A 16,396-nucleotide genomic window follows, 5' to 3' on the forward strand; every position below is an offset into this window, starting at 1 on the left:
CAATGGTATGCTGCTGCCTCTTCTGTGAAGTCAAATGCCCTGCTAAGAGTGGGCTTAGTGATGAGGACACATTCTAGTTTAGGACTTATGGATGGTCCCTAGCCTGCAAAGGCTGAAACATAACAGGGGGGTGGCTGACTGGGTGGGCCTCACCTCCCAGGGTGCTTAGCTCTCCTCCCCTCACAGAATGTGGAAAGATACACTGGGCATCACACTGCAGGATGGCGTCATCAGGGTGATTGGGGTGCTGCATGGCGATGGCTTGTGGGAACTCGCTGAGCATCCTCTGTTGAAAGGCCTCCAGGCGCTCGTAGTCGTGGCCACGGCACACATATTCTTTGTTCTGCCGTGAACATGAAAGCACATGCTATGCCTTGTCCCATAGCTCCCCACCTCCACATGAGAGTCAACAGCTCTTCATTCCACACCTTCTAGGAACCTCCTCTGTACCAGGCCCTGTGGCAGGTATGGGCACAGCTCTCTCAGTCCTGCACTAAGGGAAATGATGGTTGAGAAGGTAGAGACAGAAGGGGTAACTGCACTGTGGCGTGGCAACAACCAGGTCAGGGCACGGGGTTCAGGGAAGCTTGGAGGAGGGGACACCTTACCCAGGAAGGAATGCAAGGTGGGGGTGGGATTCTGGTAAAAGCCATATTTGAAGGGGGAAGAGTGAAATGAGACAAAGTGTCAATGGCTGAGAGATTCCAAACAGAGTTGAGAGGTTATCCCGGAGGTTATTCTTACACATTAAGTAGATATCACCTTGTTATTTAAGATGCAATGGAGAGGCTGGAGGAAACTGCCTGAAAATGTGGAGCTGTGTTCCAGTAGCCATGTTTCTTGAAGATGACTGTATAATGATATAGCTTCCACAGTGTGACTGTGTGATTGTGAAAACCTTGTGTCTGATGCTCCTTTCATCTACCTTGTCAACAGATGAGTAGAACATATGGAATAAAAATAAATAATAGGGGGAACAAATGTTAAAATAAATTTAGTTTGAAATGCTAGTGATCAGTGAAAGGGAGGGGTAAGGGGTATGGTATGTATAAATTTTTCTCTGTTTTCGTTTTATTTCTTTTTCTGAATAGATGCAAATGTTCCAAGAAATGATCATGATGATGAATATGCAACTATGTGATGATATTCTGAATTACTGATTATATATGTAGAATGGAATGATCAAAATAGGAATGTTTGTGTTTGTTTGGTGTTCTCTGGTATTTAAAAAAATAAAATTAATACATTATTTAAAAAATAAAGCCATATTTGAAAAGAATCCTGAAGGCCAACTTGAGTACAGGAACAACCAGGGCCACAAAGGCAGGAAAAGGTACAGCTAAAGAGAAGGTGCATGTAGAGAACTGTGGAGGGTGGCTGAAGAGGCCTGTGGGAACAGCCAGAGAAACTGTATGTGAGGAGTGATTGCTATGGGTGTCATCAAATAATTGTAAATAAGGGGTGATCAAGTGTGTGTGTGTTTGACTTTTTTCAGCCTAAACATCCAGCGCCCAGCAGATATTCAGCAACTGATTTTAGCAACTGATTACTGCATTAATAAATCCCTTTGGCAGCAAATTCCCTGGCAAACATGTCAATAGAATGCAACATTATTCTAACTACACATTTCTTATAACCTTGCATTACATCTCATTTGGTTTGAGAAAGGTCTCAGTTTTTCTGTTTGTGGACTAAAGCCACAACAGGGCATCCCCAATCCCACTGCTATGCCTTCCTCACAGCTGGTCATGACTGAGTGACTAGAGGAAGTCCCTCTGAAACCTGCTGGTGACATCTGCTTGCCTGCCTAGCTGCTCACCAAAGCCTCCTGAACAGAGTGGCAGCCCCTCCTGGCATGTCTTCCTATACTTTCTAGAACAGTGCTGATTACACACACCAGTCCTTGGAGGACCTCAGTTTTCTCAGGAATAGAATTTCTGCCCCCTTTTCATTTTCCCTCTTACTGTGGGAGAACTCAGGTAAGACTGGGCCACATGTTCAGATAAGTCAGAATGGAAAGGCTTCAGAGGGAAGTCACAGTCATGAGGACCAGGTTGGCCCCTCATGTGGAACAGGCCAGTAGTGAAAGGAGACAGACAGAATTCTCCAAGAAGGTAACTGTGAAGAATTGGCTTTTTTGTGTCCATCCACACCTATATAACCCTCATCAGTATCTGTTCTTGGGTCAAATGAAGGGAAATATAAATTCTCCCAAGGGAGGGTTTTCTGTTTTCCCATCTCCTTGCAGATTACTAGATAATCATATTTGTGAGGCAAGGCAGGTAGATGGTCCAGAGGAACCAAGTTGACACAGCTAAAGTAATAGATGGCCTATGTGCTCAAGAATGATGTGATAGTAGCCAGTCTTTCTGGAAAAGACCCAGCAGGAGAAAGGCACACAGTGTTGAACTTAAGGCTTGCTATTGCTCTCACCTTCACTTGGGCAGCCCCAGTATCCCCACAAGAGACACATCTGGCTGCCAGTGTTTTGTACTGGGGCCTCACCATCTACAAGGCAAACAGCTACCCACACTCGGACTTACTCCATTAGCCAAAGATGAATCTAGCAGCTGAGGGAAGAGAAAGCAGCATGCAGGAAAATTTGTATGCATGAATCATAGCTCCCAGAGTCTGTTCTCTGGGTAGAGATGGGGAAGGACTGAAGGGTGGCATTTCCTAACACTGTTTGTGATTCCTCTTCCACTACAAGAGTCCTCAAAATCTCGTTTGAACATTCTATTACTTGTGAGCATGATTTGGGAGTAAAATCTGTACAAATTGTGACACTCAACAAGGAGAATCAAATGACAATAAAGCACAGTTTGCAAAGATAAAATGAGAAAGGAACAAGTTATGGTGCCAGAGTCATTAGTGTGTCAAAGGACTTTCTGGAGATGCTTTTGGATTCTAATTCTTGTACAATTCCTTTTTCCTTTTCACCTCCTTTGCTGTTATATGATCTATGCCGACAGGGGCAGCAAATGTCCCACTTCTGAAATGCCTGTGCTAGATAGTCACTATAGAGTAAAGGAAGCCCAGTCTTCCTGAAGAAGTACCTCTACTAATTCCCATTCTGCTACTAGAAACGCTACTGTAGAATATAATTAAAGCCTTTCTAGGGATCACATTTAGGCAGAATGGGCTTGCTGTTCCTGTCAGTATCACCAATTCTCGCACATATAATTTTTCCTTTAGCCTAATGTTGTGGTTTGAAAGGATGTATGTCCCCTACAAAAGCCATGTTTTAATCAAAATCCCATTTTGTAAAGGCAGAATAAATCCCTATTCAATACTGTATGTAATGAGATCATCTCCCTGGAGATGTAACCAAATCAAGAGTGGTTGTTAAGCTAGATTAGGTGACGACATGTCTCCACCCATTTGGGTGGGTCTTGATTAGTTTCTGAAGTCCTATAAAAGAGTAAACATTTTGGAGAAAGAGAGAGCAGAGAATGCTGAGCACCACAAAGCACAGAGTGCACGAGCCAGCAAACTTTGGAGATGAAGAAGGAAAATGCTTCCTGGGGAGCTTCATGAAACAAGAAGCCAGGAGAGAAAGCTGGCAGATGACACCATGTTCGCCATGTGCCCTTCCAGCTGAAAGAGAAGCCCTGACTGTGTTCGCCTGTGCCTTCTCACTTGAGAAAGAAGTCCTGAACCTTATCGCCCTTCCATGTGCCTAAGATGAATACTGCCCCTGAAAAGTACAACTTGACTTGCCTTACATCTGAAATATGATTATCCTGGACTCTGTTGCTAGCAGACTGGCTTTACTTAAGGAGCCATTAAGCCCAGTTGATCCTCAATGAGACACCAAGTTCGTGATTATTCACTGGCTAAAGAAATTTCTCCAATGAGATTAGATCCCAAACATTTTTAAAGGAGTCCTATGAACTTTCCCAGCTGCTACCTCAGATGTGTGGATACTGCTTGTAACTTCAGTAAGAAACTGAAACTGGGGCAATTAGAGCTAGGTGTCAACTGCAGCCCCAGGGCCCTTCATCAACACAGCTGCCTGTAGGTCATCTGAGAATAATGATGCCCTCTAGGCCATAGCCAAGGGGACTAGCCTGACTCCTCCTGGATCCTCTGGGTTGTGCTGAATAAAAAAGAAAATCACAACGGTACAACTGTTGTCAGCTGGCTATGCTTAGTCATTGCTTCCACATTCTTTATAACTCCGCTCAGCTTTCCAGGGACTAGTGGAGAGAACTGGCTGTTGTCACCCTGGGCTTGAGAATCAGCTGCCTAGGAGAGACTTTCCAAACCCAAACCCAATACTAGGTAGCTCCTCCAGGGACCCAGAGGCCAAGGAGACTGCTCTCTGGGTTCTGTCAAGCCAACAGTTCTCCAACTTTATGTACAGTTTATAATGCAGTCAGTGAGGAGAATTACTGTTTTAAATGACAAATCCCAAGAGGCTAGCCTACTGTACGGGTCAGGCTGTAGTGGTGCCTGTATGGCTAAGAGTAACGATGATGGAGAATTCCAGGCACTGGAAGCAGAAGTTGGGAGATATGTTGGAAGACATCTGGAAGACACAACATTTATCAGACCCTCATCACTTCCTGCAGGAACTCAGTTGATTTGGTAAGAAAACTACCCTCACATATTCTTTGTATCTACAGAACACTACAGCAGATTAAAACAAAGAGTCTGATATTAACAATCAGTCTAGTCAAATAAAACCAAATGCCTTTTGTTGACTGGTCACACCTTTGAAAAGAAATATTCAGTAAAACAGATGAAAAGTAAAGTACAAAAAGCAAAAAAAAGGAAAGTACAGGTTATAAATTTATTTTGTGCAAATTATGATATAAATTCTTGTAACTGCCTGAATGGACTCACTCGAAGGAAGAAAGGAAACTTCCTGCCATAGAAGCCAACCCGAAAAAACTCAGGCTCCAGGCGTTGTTGTTCCATGATGTTGTCATAGTAGCTGGCCTCCATTTTCTGTGAACAAGAAAGGCATTTGCCATCAGGTTGGCATGACTACTATTGGTGTCTAAAGCAAGTTCTCTCGGGCCCCACGTGAACTATCTTCCAGAAAAGGGTCATGACAACTCACTCTAGATGAAAAGGAAGTTAAATCCCTAGTCATGGCCAGCCTCTTCTGGGGTAACTACATCGTGGAAGAGGAAACCCTCATTATCCAGCACCATCTGCCAGTGGGATAAGGACAGGCTGGCCTACTGTAGCCCCGCCTAGCTGCTAGGAATGTCTTTCCTTAGGGTGGACTCAGTCCCTTGAAGACCAAGGCTTCCTCAACTTGTGTAACACAGGTTTACATGCACTCTTTTCTGTTCAGGGATTCCTTGTTGTGACTGATATTCACTATATAGGTTGCCCATTAGGTGGTGTTGCTCAGAGCTGGCTAATTCTCAGCTCCATTTTGCATCAATCCAATTGCATCTGCTCTTGTTTATCTATCATCTGACAAAAGATACTAAGAGCCAGAGTGAGAAAGACATAGTTGCTAGCATCACTAGAAATGGTCCCAATTCAGGAGATTTTAAACTTTAGAAGTGAACTAATATCCATGGTATCTGGCATTACCAAGGTTGGGAGGTTTTTCAGTCTTGGCTGACCCAGCTTTAGGTTCAGAAACACTCACTGAAACTTTGATTGGGAAGACAGCGCTAATACATTCAATCAAGTCCACTGGCAAGGGAGTAGAGCTCTCAAAGACCAGTCAAGAAACAACTCCTAAAGGATTTGCCCATCATCTAGGCTCAAATCCAGATCTTGAACATGAGAATTGAGGAGCATTAGATGAGGATGCAGGGAGAGGATGGGCTGAGATTGTTGACTTCTCTTTACTAATGAACTCAGCAGCTGTTATAATTCAAATCCCAGCACCAGCAACCAGAAAAACATTTGGTGTACACCTCTTAAAGTTTATGGGGCATTAGGATAAATTTTTGAAAATTTTACTTCAAAGAAAGGGATAAGGACAAGGTGCTTAAAAGTCATCACAAGTCAAACTGGGGAAAGTTCTCATAAGGATTTCAGATGAAGCATCCCTGAAAAAAGCCATTTCAGGAGAAGTTTCTACATAAAGTCATGCTTCCACCTCCTCCTTGAACCCCCTACCCTATCTGTCTATGCTGGATTTTATCTTCCCTAGTCACTGGTACCCTTAGGGTCAGGTATGTGTTTTGGTATCTGAGCCAGACTGCAAGTGTTTCCAGGGCAGGGATCTTGGCCTCTGTTTTTTCCTGTGTGTCCACAGCACTAAATCAAGGGTTAGGCCATGGTGAATGCTCGCTCAGAAACTGATGCCAGTCAAGGCACAGCACCTCATGGAAGGGCTGGAATGGGAGATGGACAAGGCTCACCCGGATCCAGCTGAGGCTCTGGTAATCATACAGGCTCTCGTACTGACACGCCAGCTCCCTGCACAGTGGGATCCCAAATTCCCAGCTCTGTATCAGAAACAGGAACAAGACTTCAGCACCTCAGAACAGCTGAAGTTAAATAGATCAGAGGATACATCAGAGGACATAACAAAAGGCCTACTGTCAGTTCCAACTCGTACCTTAGAAAGAACATAAACCCAAAACCAATTAGTGGAGCATGATCATAGCACAGTGGCCTTCTAGCTCAAGACATATCTTTCAGGTTTTTTCTCAAATGTCTCCAACAGGCTTACCAGACTACTCTGCCAAGGATAAGTACCTCCTAGTCTAGTCTCTGTTCCACTACTCTGAAGTTACCTTATTTTAAAAAAATTATTTACTTCTTTTTTGTCTTAGTTCCAACTAGATGATAAAGTGCAAGAGAACTGTTTATTTTCTTTATCTTCCCAGCCTAGAAAAGTACTTAATAATTTATTTAATGAGTTAATGAAGGTAATGTTAATTTAGCTCAGAAACATGTCTGGAAATCAAGCAGGAAGTCACTACTTAAGGACTTTGGAGTAGTTCCGACAATTTTATGGAAAGATTCAAAACTTAAACCAGGCTTCAGATGATCCTTGCCTAATCAGATCCCAGAATGCTTCCATGGTGAGGCTCTTGTTGTGGTGACAGGCCAGAGAAAGGAATGCCTGAGAAGGGGTGGAGTGGCCTTCATTAAGGGCAATATCGTTCATTTCCTCCTCCTTTTAATATAGTGCCTTGTCTATAGGTTAGATTTGGAATTATCAGTTTGCCTGATAACTTCTCCCGGCTCTTCCCCCCCAACTTTTAAAATATCAATTAAAATTTAACTAAAGGATTTCAAAAATATAAAAAAGTAGAGAGAATAGAAGAATGAACCTCAAGATCTCAACACTGTGCCTCAACAGAAAGCAACTCACAGCCATTCTTGTATCATTCGTATTCCAACCTCCACCCACATAGTTTTTGAAGCAAATCTCAGATATCATACAATTCCATGCATAACTATTTCAGTATGAATCTTTGAAAGATGACTATATTAAAAAAAATATTTGAAATGGCATCAGGGAGAGGGACCCTTTCATATGAGATTGTTTCTCAAAAAGAGTATATTATTTTTATCCTTTGAAGAAATTAATGCCATATGAATTGAAATTACAGGACCAATAAAAAGAGTGAAACAAACCAAAGAGTATTCTAAATAGACCTCAAACTTCCTGCCTCTGCCTCAGTGAGAAGAAAATCCTCTTGTACTCCTACATGGTCAGCCTTAAAGAGGGTACATGTCAGTCTCTCTCTGACTTCCAGCAAAAAGTCTACTTTGTTGGATATTTGTATAGCTACTCTTGCTCTTATCTGATTACTGTTTGCATGAAATATCTTTTCCCGACCTTTCATTTTCAACCTCTGTTTGTCCTTGGGTCTAAGATGCATCTCCTGTGGACAGCATATAGATGGGTCCTGTTTTTTCAATCCATTCTGCTGGTCTAAGTCTTTTGATTAGGAAGTTTAATCCATTAACATTTAGTGTTATCACTGTAAGGGCAGTACTTTCTTCTACAATTTTGCCTTTTGGATTTTATATGTCATACCTAATTTTTCTTCTTTTTTACCTTTACTAATAGTCTTCATTTCTACACTCTCTCCACATCTTGCTCTCCTGTGTTTTCTTAACTGACTCTAGTGCTCCCTTTAGTATTTCTTGCAGAGCTAGTCTCTTGGTCACAAATTCTTTGAGTGATTTTCTTTTTGTCTGAAAATGTTTTAATTTCACTCTCATTTTTTGAAGGACAGTTTTGCTGGATATAGAATTCTTGGTTGGCAGTTTTTCTCTTTCAGTATTTTAAATATATCATACCACTTTTTTGCCTCCATGGTTTCTGCTGAGAAATGTAAGATAATCTTATTGGGCTTCCGTTGTATGTGATGGATTATTTTTCTCTTGCTGATTTCAAGATTCTCTCTCTCTCTCTTTGACATGTGACATTCTGATTAGTAAATGTCTTAGAGTACATCTATTTGGATCTATTCTGTTTGGGGTATGCTGCACTTCTTGGATCTGTAATTTTAAGACTTTCGTAAGAGTTGGGAAATTTTCAGTGATGTTTTCCTCCTCCTTTTCCCTTCTCTTCTCCTTCTGGGACACCCACAACATGTTTATTCATGTATTTCATGTTGCCATTCAATTTCCTGAGTCCCTGCTCATATTTTTCCATTCTTTTCCCTATATTTTCTTTTGCTTTTCAGATTTCAGATGTCCCATCCTCCATCTCACTAATCTTATCTTCTTCCTCTTGAAATCTAACATTGTAGGTTTCCATGTTTTTTTAAATCTCTTCTATTGTGCCTGTCATTCCCATAAGTTCTGTGATTTGTTTTTCCAGACTTTTGATTTCTTCTTTTTGTTCGTTCCTTGCCTTCTTTATATCTTCCCTCTATTCATTGATTTGATTTTTGATGAGGTTTTTCATGTCTTTTCGAATATTCTGAATTAATAATTGTTTCAACTCCTGTATCTCATTTGAACTGCTAGTCTGTTCCTTTGACAGGGCCATATCTTCAATTTTCCTAATATGATTTGTTAGTTTTTGCTGGCATCTTGGCATTTAAATTCTTTAATCAGTTTATTCTGGAGGGTTTTTTTTTTCACTTTTTTTACCTAGGATTTTCTTGCTAGATGACTTTGTTGTCTATCTGTTCTTTGACATTCAGTTTAGCTTATTCTAGACCTGTAGCTGAGGTTTTGTTTAACAGATCAGAATTTTTCAGTTCTTGTTTCTTGCTCTGCCTATATGGTGCCTTTTTTTCCCTCCTTAGGAGGTCTACTTAGGCATTATAGACCCCAGTCAGATTTCCCCAGACCAAACTGGCCTCCTTTCAGGAGGAAAGAGTCACCTCCATCAGTTTTCCCTGATGGTGAGACCCAGGATGTTGAAAGACTTTCCTATGAAGCCTCTGGACTGTGTTTTTCCTATGCTGCCCAGTATGTGGTGCTTGTCTGCTTGCAGGTCCCACCAGCCTAAGGTGATATGGTACCTCTAGCTTCAGAAGACTGTCCCTGCTGGGGGTGTGGCTGAGACAGAGGAGAGGTTGTATGCTGGCTTTAATGGCTTCAGTTTTCCAGACCCTGGAGTCTGAATTCCTTGAGAGAGAGATTCCACCTGAGCTGGGTGCCACCCCTCTCCTGGGGAAGGCACAGCCTTCAGACAAACTCTCAAACAAGCTTAATTCTGCCCATGCCCGGGGCAGTTGGAGCCTGAGAAGCCCTGCAGCTGTATCCAAAGAACACTCAAGCTGTAGAAACACAGCCACAAAGAAGAAAAGAAAAAAAAAATCCTTTTCAGAGCAAGACCCCCATTCCTCAGGTTTGCCAATCAAGAGCTTAAGTTGGTATGCTGATCTATGTTTCTCCAGGTTCTATGTGCCTCCTTCTTTCCTTCAGGGCCCAGACCCTTTCAAGTATTTTGTGCTGTCCATCAGCCCTGCCTCCTCTGCCCCAGGGCAAAAACCAGCAACCTCAGTTTTTACTGGAGGTTCAGCTGAGCTGGGGGCCTATTTTTAGTAGTCAGAATTTGTTAATTAATTCCACAGTTGGAGCTTGGTTGCGCTCAGCCCCTGCTGCTAGTAAAGTCCCTTTCCTTTTCCCTTTGGGAAGCAGCCTGTGGGGAGGGGCACTGGCTGCTGCAGCCTGGGGAACTCATGGTTCTGGGTGGGATCACAGCCAGTCCAGCTTGTCCAGACAGGTGTATGCTGTTTGTCCAGTCACTGAAGTGGCTCCAGCAGTTGTTCTGGACTGTTCCTGGCTATTTATTAGCTGCTCTGGAGGACAAACTAAATCCCACACCTCACTAAGCTGCCATCTTGGTTCCGCCTTCTGTTTCTTTTCTGACTTCAAGTACTTGGACAGATGTCAGCCGAGAACCTGTAAGAGGGTTCATTTGTCAGGGAGCCCTGTGGGGGCTGACTATGCAGCTGAGCTTTTTCCAGACTTCTGGTTTGCTTGCAAAGACCACTCCATGGGGGACTGTTCATTTAGGTGATGAGGGTCCCATGTAGGGGCTAAGAGTGCTCTGCCTGCTAACAGGAACATCCAGTAAAGCAGGTCTTCTCCCCAATAGGTCCAATGCTCATCTTTCTTGCTGGCATCTTTCCTAATTTGTAGCCCTGTTGCTTCCAGGACCCTCCTAATATCTTTTTTTTTTTTTTTTTTTTTTTACTTTGGATGGATTTACTTTTTTTTTCAAACTTATTTATTAATTAAAAAAATTTAACAACAAACAAACTAAAACATTAACATGTGATCATTCCGTTCCCTCCTAATATCTTTTGACTGAGCCAGGACCAAAAGTTTTTAGACAATCTGTCAGCCTGGAGGGGTTATACTGGAATATTGGTAGGGCTGGAGGCTTTGGGGCTGCCTCTATACACAAGTAGAGAATGTGCTGCAGGTACAGTCCATCTTCACATTTATCTTTTTCCCTTAGTTTCTTGACTTCAGGCAGATGACAAAGTCAACTCTAAAACTCCTTACTGGTATATGAAATCTCATCACTTCTACCAGCTCTGGCAGATGCCTGCTTTTCCACATCCTTGTTACAGGCCCACAAGGAAGGCACAGAAGTTACACTGACTTAGGGCTTGCTCTAAACAGACTGCAAAGGAAGACAAAGATTTGGGACTTCTGTACATGTACAGTGAGTTAGAAGTAAAATATCTGTCATTTCTTGAAAGGAATGTGAGCCAAGACAAACCCTCAGTGTAGTATAATAAAGAGCTTGGTTGGTCTTTGTCCCTGGCTGTCTCCTTTTCTGACCTCCTCCTTTTGCCAAGATAGCTTTTCTCTTGATGCCATGCACCCTGCACTACAGGATTACTTTTCCTGTAGCAGCCTGCTTTTGCTTTCCTGGAGCCATTTAAAAAACCTGAATCTTTTCAAGAAGAACTGGTTAGTTTTACCACTGGTTCCACTAGGTGCTATGGCACAGAAATGGAGAAGGTGCACCTTCTGTATGAGCCTAAGACAGTATATCTGGTAAATGTCCCTTTGAGGATGAGCTCATGAAAGGGGTCACTGAGCGACCTACTCAGCACAAAACCTGCTTTCCCAGCCATTTACAGCAAAGGTGGGGTTGCTAAAAGGAGTGGGGGAGATCCCTGAGAAGGAGGCCTATGAAGCCTCTGGTCCTTTTCCTATTCTTGCCCAGTTTTAAAACTCAGGCAGGGCCTGTTCTCCCTCTGACCCCCAACCCCAGTCCATAAAACAGAAACCATCAAAGTTTAAACCTGATTTCTAAGCACTACTGGACAGTGGGATGAAGAGGGCATTATTAAAGTGCACATGTCCCTCTGGAAGGCTCAATCAAATTAAATACTCTCCACCCTATATTCTGTACCCATGGAGAGAAAAAAGGAGAACTATTACATTAAAAGCAGACATGCAATCATTCCTGTCAACCCTCAAGAACACCAGGGCTTTATGTGAGATTCTACCAAGGTTCCATGTACTATGATTACTTTCCACAAACCAACCTCCAGATGGGTTCCTAGGCCAGATAAGTCCTAAAACCCAGAGGGGCCTGCCTCTCCAGAATATCAACTAGTTCCATACTCCTACCCTTATTACTGACAGCCCTTTCCAACATGAAAAAGTTAGAATTGGCATAGCAAAAATACCCCTAAAGATTGGGAGAATGATCAAAGGATAAGGTGGAGTTAAAACAGAGAACATAGGAACTAACAAATGAGCATGACTGCTGAATCATTATGTTGATATTTCTTTTAGTTTCCATTGTCTTGGAGTAGCTAGAAGGAAAAACCTAAAATTGTGGAACTGTAAACCATACCAAACTCTGAAATCTGTTCTATAACTAATTTTGCAGTGTGTGTTGAAATTTATTGCTTTTTTGTATATGTCATTTTTCACAATAAAAAAAACATAAAGTACACATGCACACACACCATGCTTATGCCATTCCCTCTGAGCTGGAAGGGCTTGTTGGGCATATAGATGAGTGGCAGCTCTCAGATGAGCTGGGTGCCAGGAAGACAGACCTTTGACCAGCAAGGGAGGAGATTTTGAGTCTGTATTGTGGATAAGACACATGTGGTTGGCTGAGGGCTGAGTATGGGCCTCTCTCCTGGGCCAGGTTTCCTCCAATTTTGGAAAGGTTCTTGCTAACCAGTACCTTCTCTGTGTGGGTGAATTTTAAGTTTTCCAAGCAAATATTTTTGACAAACACAGTAGTTTCCTATGCTATGCTAAAGAATATTTTCTGTTTATGGGTAAAAGTCATTAATATTTGAATTTTTCTTTTTATAATGAAAAATCTCATTTTAAAAAGCCAACTTCCATTCATTTTCGTCTGTGGCTAAGTCACTACAGTTCCCTGAATGATCTTATTTCAGCTTTTAAAAAAGCGTTCAAAGTGGAACAATGAGAAAACAGGTTATATAACTATATAACCAAGTTATATAAGCCCCAGTCCTTCCAGAACAGAGGATATATCTAACTATAGATGGTCAGAGCCCCCCACAAGAAATCTTCCAGAGATAGGAGCAGGATGGCTGGGGAGCCCTAAAGAGGCCCAAAACAATGTGGACAACACCTGTCAATCCCATAGAAGTGAGTTTGAAGGAGAATAATCCCAACGAAGGAAGCCCAGGCTGTGCTGACGGGAAGGGGAATCTGACACAAGAACATGTACCAGTAAAAAGGCAGTAGAGTGCTCCATTTGACTATGGCTAAAATCCATTAATTTTGACAGCTTATATTTTCTATGGCAGATTAGGAAATCACATCAAATCTTTAAGTAAATCTAATAAATATAAATGGGGCCCCAGAAAACCGTACTGTAAAAGCATTAGTACTTATAGATGTGCAAAGCTGGTATATGGAGTTGTCTCTCACACCCCTGATCTGTAATTGGTTCCAAGCCACAAAATAAAGGTGTTACTACTTTTCCCCCTGGGAAAAACCATGTTGCCTCTGAATCTGATGCACATGCATGTGGCACTCATTCACTACCCCACAAACTACCCCCTGCAGTGCTGCCACTCCTGAAATGTCAAGATGCCATGCATCATGGCAGAAGTCAAATAGCTGAAATGTTTGCTTAATGACATTTACCTTGCCTTTGTTGAAGTAATGGATGATCTTTCGGCACAGTCCCTCTTTCCGCTGCCACTCCGTCTGGGATGGGTAGTGGAGGAACTCCCGCAGTGGCCGGTCCTCCCATTGCAGCAGCTCACAGTAGAGGAGCAGGGTGAATGCAGCCTCTGTGGGGACAGGCAACGTGGAGGCCTGGGACTCCCCCACAGTGACCCAGGAGAAGCCTAATGCCAGGGTACTGTGTTGAGCAGCATTCAAGGGCAACGCATGTGCTGCACAGATCAGGGACACTGGATACCAAAGGCAAGGGAGGGAGACCCACAGAGAGTCAGCAGAACTTCCCAGTCAGCCAATAATTCTTGTCTACAGCATGAAGGGGCTAAAGATCCTGGCAGATCTCTTCCTCCCAGAATCTGGTTACCTGGTCTTGGCCCCAAATAAAGAATGGCCCAGCTATCTGAGAATCTGAACAATCTCCCTCAAATCTGTGGTCCTGAAAGGGGGAGCCAATTCTACAAGAGTGCACAAGTTGTTGCCTTGTCTTGGGAGATACAGGTATATCAGAGAGAGCACTTGGATTCCTTTTTGCTCAAGTTACCATAGTTTCCTTTCTAACCCTCAGAAACGGTTCTTAAGGATAAGCACTGACCAAGACTTCTCTCAGCCCTCCTTAAGCCAGCTCCAATGTCTCCAGCTCCACTTTCTGGGAATTATCCTTTCCCTTCATCTTCACCTTTTTCAAAAAGCACCAGAAAGAAGGAGTGAGAATGGTGATGACTGCATGATGGACTTGGAGCCAGAGACCTGTTCCTGGAGGAATCTAAGTTGATGCTGGAACCAAAGCAGAGGCCTGACTTTATGTGTGGGACAATCAAAAATGGTTATGTAAAACAGCAACAGCTGAATATGGTGCTTCCCTGCATTCCAAGGGATGAGTCACACTGAATTACAGACATTGTCATGGTCCACATTACATATCGTCTGCTCTTTTCTGTTCTATTTGCTCATTTTTTAGTGGACATTTCCTCCTCACAAATTAACTAGGTCAAGCTTTCAAGCCTGGTTTTCAAGGCCCTACTCAAAATTGCCTCTCTATGACTATGAAGAAACTCATTTCTAATTATTTTGTGACCTACTTCCAGTTTTAGTCAGGCTCACCTGCTGTGGCCATTCTTTGGGCTTCCCATTTCTGCCTCTATGTCTGTGCTCTCACCTTTGGACCTTACTGCTCAGGGATGCACATACCTCCTCACTGGATGTGGCAGACAGCCCCTGTCACTCGTGACCTCCCTATGGAGTCGGGAAGCCATGCATAGTCTTTTTTTTTTCCCCCTGTCTATATTCTTTTCAGATGTCATTCTAAGGGCCACAAGAGATGAGGTTCAGATCCCTGATCCAGCCTCTTAGTCATGGCCCAGTACTCCAGGAGTTTAATATTATCTCTACTGAGACATGGAATTTATTAAGTTCTCTCCCTTCATCGTCCCCTCAGAGGACTACTAAGACCATGGGTAGAAGTAGAGCAAAGGATGCAGCCTAATGAGTTCAGATCTAATTCTTGCCAAGCTGTGCTGTCAGACGAAAGGGTGGCATCTATGCCAAATACACTCTAAGATTTGGAGATGTAGAAGGAGGATTCTCTTTTTCTACAAATACATCTAACCCTGGTAATGTTTGAGGACATGGATAGCTTGAGTTTCTAGTCCATCACACAAATTCAAGTCCAAGGGCTAAAATGTAGTGCCTGGTTGCCACAATGCAAAAGATGGTTATTTTGGGGGAACTATGGCACAAGGCTTTCAGATAGGACACAGGTGTATGCATACACCCTCCTGACTTAGAGTGACTGTCAGTAAACAGAATACAATAGGTCCTTGGAAATGCTTAAAATTTTTTGTTCTACTTAGAAAAAGGGCTTTGTAGTGAATTAAATTGTAGATACAATGAAAGGGCAGCCATCTGGCCCATTAAAAAAACAGATGAACGCTCTTTATGTTCTCCACTGGGAGCTCATGTGTTGGGTTGCTGTGTAGATGAGCCTAAATTGCAAGGCAGGTCCACTAGTGAGTTATGGAAGTAGGACTGTGTTATACATTTGTTATAATTTCACTAGCTCTAGCTTTGAAGGTCCTAACAAAGGTTCTGTTCATGAAGTGTGACAGTGAGCTTAGGATGCTCCAAAACTGGTGTACCAGAATTTAGAGGTCACCCCTGAGACTCAGAGGGGTGAATGGGAGAGAAGGAGAAAGGAATGGCCTCAGGCAGTAGAGAATATGACATGAGGGCAAGAATAGAAGCTCCACCTGCTTTTTCTCTATTATATGACAAAAATGATTTGGGGGAAAGGAATGAGGCAACAGGCAGCAAAGGCCCAGCAGTCTGTTGAGCTCTCGTAGCACCACCTAGACCCTTTGTCTGCATGCTATGAAAAACCCTGTAAGCTGTCCTCACAGTTACGTAAGCAGGGTTCTCCCCTGCACACACACCTGTGTAGTTTTCAGCCTGCAAGTGCATGTCACAAAGCTTATGGATGTAGCGGATATACATTTCTTCTTTGTTAATCTCCGATTTGTAAAAATTCTGTAAGACAGAGAAGAAAACACACATAAAGATGAGAAAATCAGCCATCTGTGAAGGTCACACCTGAGCTGTAGGGAACAGTTAAAGCCTGTGTATTCTGGGCAAGAGGGGAAGGGCAGGCCCTGGAAGCAGACAGCACTAGAAAGAGAAAGGACCAGCTACCTCTACTGGGCAAGTGTGTCAGACCCATGGGAGCCCTCAGTGGGGGAAAGAGGAAGAGCACCGGAGCAGAGCATACCACAGATCAGGGCAGACTGGCAAGTCAAAATTGTGAGACTTTGTCAAGAGGTCATGCTAGGGCTCTGACTGAAGAGCAGCTCATTTCATT

At 42.9% G+C, this 16,396-nt stretch overlaps 1 protein-coding gene across 11 annotated transcripts in view; it reads right to left on the reverse strand.

The window, feature by feature from the left end:
• The window catches only part of DOCK3 (dedicator of cytokinesis 3), a 719,821-nt gene that overhangs the window by 22,100 nt on the left and 681,325 nt on the right, over positions 1-16,396 (reverse strand). For all 11 annotated transcript variants that reach the window (XM_077129171.1, XM_077129169.1, XM_077129173.1 and 8 more), the window contains 5 exons: positions 15,975-16,068; positions 13,507-13,655; positions 6,339-6,425; positions 4,849-4,953; positions 202-343 (listed from right to left, as the gene is read on the reverse strand). In XM_077129171.1, coding sequence (XP_076985286.1) covers positions 202-343; positions 4,849-4,953; positions 6,339-6,425; positions 13,507-13,655; positions 15,975-16,068 — 577 coding nt within the window. The remainder of the gene's footprint in view (positions 1-201; positions 344-4,848; positions 4,954-6,338; positions 6,426-13,506; positions 13,656-15,974; positions 16,069-16,396) is intronic.

The sequence above is a fragment of the Tamandua tetradactyla genome, chromosome 15 (assembly GCF_023851605.1).
Source record: "Tamandua tetradactyla isolate mTamTet1 chromosome 15, mTamTet1.pri, whole genome shotgun sequence".
NCBI lineage: Eukaryota > Metazoa > Chordata > Mammalia > Pilosa > Myrmecophagidae > Tamandua > Tamandua tetradactyla.